The sequence below is a fragment of the Vigna radiata genome, chromosome 1 (assembly GCF_000741045.1).
Source record: "Vigna radiata var. radiata cultivar VC1973A chromosome 1, Vradiata_ver6, whole genome shotgun sequence".
NCBI lineage: Eukaryota > Viridiplantae > Streptophyta > Magnoliopsida > Fabales > Fabaceae > Vigna > Vigna radiata.
This window is the reverse complement of record NC_028351.1, coordinates 35,751,766-35,757,659: the sequence shown is the minus strand read 5'-3', so window position 1 is coordinate 35,757,659 and position 5,894 is coordinate 35,751,766. Positions and strand designations below refer to the sequence as shown.

Sequence of the window (5,894 nt, the reverse complement as noted above, 5' to 3'; positions counted from 1 at the left end):
CGCATGCTTTTTATATAATTAGCTCACCCTTGCTTGTTTGTTGCTTTGTCTGTTGTATGTGTTTTCTTTTGCAATGATCATCCATTTGGATGTGAGCAAAGGAGAATGAGGTTTCCTTGGAGACAACTTTGGAAGGAAACAGAGATGCTGCAGCTTAGTTGTTTAGGCTTTATGTTATTTTAACTCAAGTTATTTTGAAGACTCTTGTTATATTTCAAGTTTTAAATTCCTAGCATTTTATAAGAGGACTATGATACTCCAATTCTAAATTCATGTACTGTTTAAGGATGACTGTAATCCTAATTACTCTTGACTGCTTTCCTACATCATGCACGATGACGTCTTATTTATATATTCCTCTTCTATATAATTGGGACGTCACATTTATGGTATCAGAGCAGTTTCTGTCCTTAGAAAAAATTCTATAGGTTGTGTGTACGTCTTGCTTCTACTTCTGTACTCTCAACACATCTAGGCAATTGTTTTGCCTCTTTCAATCTGATTGATAATCTCTTTTCTCTGTGTAAACAGAACAATGGCGCCTAGACTTCCTCCTCCTCCTCAGTCGGAGCTCTCTGATACCAATGCCCGACTGGAGGCTATACTTGAGGAACTGCAGCGACAAAATGTTGCCTTGGTACAGCAAACCATTGTTGCTCTAAAAAATTTAGAAGCTTCAAGGATGGCTGCTGAGAATGCAAGGGTGTCAGCAGACAATGCAAGGATGGAAACTGATCACACCCAAAGGCAACTTATGGATATGCTAGCTAGAGGTGTACCTACTCCTGGTGCTTTTTCCTCTACTGTCGTTCCAGTTCAGGAGTGGAGTTTGGAGAGCTTTCTCGAACACCATCCCGCCAGGTTCTCTGGCAAATGCAGCCCTGATGAGGCCGATCACTGGTTCCAAGACATGGAACGAATTTATGAAGCCAAGGGATGTCCGGATGAGGGGAAAATGGCCTACACCTAGTATTTGCTAACGGGGGAGGCTGGACATTGGTGGAGCAGTGTGAAAACGATCCTGGAAAGGAATATGACTCCTATCACTTGGGAGTTGTTTAGAACTAAATTTTACACTGAATACTTCCCCGACAGCGTTAGATTTGCTAAAGAAGTGGAGTTCCTGGAGTTGGCACAGGATAATGGGTCAGTTACCGAGTATGCAGACCGCTTTAAACATCTACTTCGCTTCAACATTATGGCAGTAGATGAGGAATGGCAATGTCGTAAGTTTGAGAACGACCTGAGAAAGGATTTCAAGCTGATGGTGAAAGCTTACGTATCTGGGAGTTCTCCACATTAGTGGAGATGGCTCGTGACCTGGAGAAGACCAAGGGAGAGCCAGAGGGACCACTAAGACAGCAGAGTCAATCACTGAGGGTTGGTGGAGTAGTGATATCCAGAGGTGGTTCCAGTTCTAGGAGGACCCCTTTCTCTAGACCTACTTCTTCTGGGTCCAGGGGTTCTTCCTCTTAGTCATCGGGGCAGTCCAGCTTTGCTAGCCCCGTGAGATGCTTCAGGTGTGGAGGACCACACTTTCAGTCCGTTTGCCCTCAGTTAGAAGGGTATAAGAGGTGCAACATCTGCAGGCAAGAGGGACATTATGCCAGAGACTGTCCTACTACTTGGAGGGTAGGACCACAGCTACACCAGATTGGGAGACCTATTCAGAGAGGTAGTGCCAGACCCCAGGCAGCAGGGAGAGTCTATGCCTTGACTGGAGCTGATGCAACTAGTGCAAGTAACCTGATTGTCAGTAGTTGTTTATCATTTGGAGCTTCATGTGTAACATTGTTTGACTCGGAGGCGACACATTCTTTTGTGTCTGAGGCTTGTGTGGAGAGGCTTGGCTTAGTAGTTAGAGAGCTTCAATGCGACCTGGTGGTATCTACACCAGTAGCTGGGTTGGTCAGGACATCTAACGTTTGCTCCAGATGTCCTATCGAAGTTGAGGGACGCAGGTTTAGAGTGAACCTTATTTGCTTACCTCTACAGGGCTAGAGGTAATCCTAGGCATGGATTGGTTATCTGTCAATCACATTCTTCTAGATTGCAGGGGAAAGAAGTTGATATTTCCCAATGAAGACAAGAACATGCCATTGTCACTCGGTGTGTTGAGGCAAGACCTTATAGAGGGCGCTTGTTGTTTCTTAATCATGTCTTACATGGACGGGATTCAAGACTTAGACCCTTCAACCCATGGAGAGCAGAATGTAGATATTTTGGTGGTGAGCGACTTCCTAGACGTGTTGCCTGAGGAAGATCTCGGTCTACCTCCTCCTAGAGAGGTAGAGTTCTCTATAGACTTGGTCTCAAGAGCAAGACCAATTTCTATAACCCCTTATAGGATGGCACCGGCAGAGTTAGCGGAGTTGAAGAAGCAAATTGAGGAGCTGCTAGAGAAGCAGTTTATCAGGCCCAGTGTTTCACCTTGGGGTGCACCAGTTTTGTTGGTAAAGAAGAAGGATGGTAGCTCCATATTATGTGTTAATTATAAGCAGCTAAACAAACTCACGATCAAGAATAAGTATCATTTGCCAAGGATAGATGATCTATTGGACCAACTACATGGAGCCGCTGTATTTTCTAAAATTGATTTGAGATCGGGCTACCATCAAATCTTGGTAAAAGTTGATGATGTGCAGAAGACATTTTTCCGATCTAGATATGGCCACTACGAGTATGTAGTTATGCCTTTTGGTGTGACTAATGCTTCGGTCATCTTTATGGATTACATGAATAGGATTTTTAGGCCCTTCTTGGAGAGGAGCATGAAGACCACCTGAGGAAAGTGCTTGGAGTATTGAGGGAGAGAAAGTTATATGCAAAGCTGTCCAAATGTGAATTTTGGATTGAAGAAGTACACTTCTTAGGGCATGTTATATCGGCTGGTGGAGTTGTTGTTGATCCAGCCAAGGTACAAGTAGTGTTGTCCAAATGTGAATTCTGGATTGAAGAAGTACACTTCTTAGGGCATGTTATATCGGCTGGTGGAGTTGTTGTTGATCCAGCTAATGTACAAGTAGTGATGGAGTGGGAAAGATCGAAAACTGTCACAGAAGTGAAAAGCTTTGTGGGATTAGCAGGTTACTATCGGCGTTTTATAGAAAATTTCTCTCTAATTGTAGCGCCTTTGACTTAGTTGACCAGGAAGGACCAGCCCTTTGTTTGGACGGACAAATGTGAGAGTAGCTTTCAGGAATTGAAGGAAAGGTTTACTAGTGCACCGGTGTTAGTTATTCTTGACACAAGAAAACCCTTTGAGGTTTACTGTGATGCTTCCTACCAGGGGTTGGGGTGCGTGTTAATGCAAGAGAAGAGGGTGGTAGCTTACGCCTCGAGACAACTTAAGGTGCATGAGAAGAATTATCCCACTCATGACTTGGAGTTAGCCGCAGTAGTGTTTGCATTGAAGATATGAAGGCATTATCTCTATGGCGCACAGTTCCAAGTGTTCAGTGATCATAAAAGTCTCAATTGTTTATTTGACCAGAAAGAGCTAAACATGAGGCAAAGGAGATGAATGGAGTTCCTCAAGGACTGTGATTTTGAACTCTTATACCACCCTGGGAAAGAAAATGTGGTAGCAGACGTATTGAGTAGGAAGTCAGTGCATGTTTCTTGCTTAATGATTAGAGAATTGAAGCTGGTAGAGAGCTTCAGAGACTTGAGATTACAGGTTGAGTTGGAGCCTAACAACATCAGATGTAGTAAGTTGGTGGTGTCTAGTAGCTTAATTGAGCATATTAAAGAAGGACAGTTATTAGACCCTGAGCTTCAGACATCCATAACTTTGATTGGCACTAAGAAAGGGAAAGACTTCAACACAGGGACGGATGGTCTCTTGCGGTTCAGGGGTAGGACTTGTGTTCCTAATGATGGGGAGTTGAAGAGGCTAATACTTGAGGAAGGACACAAAAGTCGCTTTGGCATACACCCAGGTATGACTAAGATGTACCAGGATCTTAAGAAGTCCTTCAAGTGGTCGGGTATGAAGAAAGATATGGCCCAGTTTGTTGCTTCTTGTCTAACTTGTCAGAAGACCAAAGTAGAACATCAGAGGCTTGAAGGTTCATTGCAGCCATTGGAGATTCCAGAGTGGAAATGGGATAGCATAGCCATGGACTTTGTTACTCATTTGCCACGCACTATTCGGAGACATGATGCTATATGGGTAATAGTGGACCGATTGACCAAGAGTGCTCACTTCCTGGCAATTGATTTGAGAATGTCTATGGAAAAACTGGCGCAATTATATATTAAGGAGATTGTGAGGTTACATGGGGTGCCTTCCAGCATTGTATCAGATAGAAACCCAAGGTTTACATCCAGGTTTTGGCAAACACTTCAGAGTGAGATGGGGAGCAGACTGCATATGAGTTCGGCTTACCATCTCCAGTCAGATGGACAGTCTAAGAGGACGATCCAATCGCTAGAAGATTTATTGAGGACTTGTGTTTTGGATCACCTAGGGGTCTGGGATGAGGTGTTCCACTGGTTGAGTTCACTTATAATAAAAGTTATCAGGCCAGTATTGGTATGGCTCCATTTGAAGTTTTATATGGAAGATGCTGCAGAACACCCTTGTGTTGGTTCCAAGATGGAGAAACAGTTTTAACAGGGCTAGAACTTGTGCAGCAAACTACGCATAAAGTGAAATTGATTCAAGAAAGGATGAAGGTGTCTCGCAGCTGACAGAAATCGTATGCTGATCAGAGACGTCGACCCTTGGAGTTTGCAGCAGGAGATCATGTCTTCCTCCGTGTGACTCCCACTACGGGTGTAGGAAGAGTTATCCGTACCAAGAAGTTATCTCCTATATATGTGGGCCCTTACCATATCTCTAGGCGCATTGGACCAGTCGCATATGAGATAGCTATGCCACCTCAACTGGCTAATCTTCACCCAGTATTCCATGTTTCTCAATTGAGGAAGTACGTGCATGACCCTTCTCACGTGTTGGAAGTTGAAAATGTGCAGGTCAAGGAAGACCTCCCTATAGAGATATAGCAAGTTAGAGTAGATGAGAGGCTAGCCAAACAACCCAGGGGGAAGACTGTCAGGCTTATCAAGGTTATCTGGGATGATAGAACGGGTGACTCAACCTGGGAGTTGGAGGAAGAGATGCAAAAGTCTTACCCTCATCTATTTCCTGGTAAGCTTTATTTTCGAGGACGAAAATTTTATTTGTTGGAGAGAATGTCAGGACTTAAAAAAATAAATAAATAAATAAGCTTAGGACCATTTGGGCCTTTAGTGAGGCTACCAGGCCCATAAGGCTAAGGTCATCGTAGCCTTAGGAGAGGAGAGCTTCTAATTTTCTGATTCAATTACAGAAACCATTCTCTCTCTAAAAACTTCTCTACCCTAATTCTCTCTGACTTCTCTCTACAATTACAGTTCTTTGAACCGATCAAATCATAGTTGGGTGCTACCAAATCATTCTTGACATAGAGGGCTTCGATTTAAACCGAACAATTCTTCGTTCTAGCATGTAAGTCATTTTCCCCTTTTTCTCCCACTGTTCTTGAGCTAAGGGCATGCAACTTTTCTGGTTGCATGTAGCTAGTGACCTTTCCCTTCGTAATTTCCATTTTTCTAACTCTAAGAGTTGTACTCTACACCAAATTGGTGGTTGTAGGTCCTGTGAACGTGTCGCTGTACTAGGGGTAATATTAGGGTGTCTTCAATGATCTTACTGTTAAGCTTTCCAGGTAAGCGGAGCTAATTATTTTTGTATGAATTTATTTTATAAAAATATATGTTTATGAATGTTGAACTGGTGTGCTCTGGTAAAACTGTTTTATGACTTTGATTGTATTGGGTGTTATAACTGAAACTGTGAAATTGTGCATGTTGTGATGTGATGAATTTAATCTGTTTTGAATGAGTTT

The 5,894-nt window shown here is 43.1% G+C and overlaps 1 protein-coding gene across 1 annotated transcript; it reads left to right on the top strand.

Moving 5' to 3' along the window:
- Positions 1-1,308: 1,308 nt before the first annotated feature.
- Positions 1,309-3,351, top strand: LOC106762688. The gene is made up of 5 exons (XM_014646721.1): positions 1,309-1,380; positions 1,477-1,961; positions 2,057-2,684; positions 2,753-3,086; positions 3,290-3,351. The coding sequence occupies exons 1-5, from the start codon at positions 1,309-1,311 to the stop codon at positions 3,349-3,351; spliced, it is 1,581 nt and encodes a 526-aa protein (XP_014502207.1).
- The last annotated feature ends 2,543 nt before the right edge of the window (positions 3,352-5,894 follow it).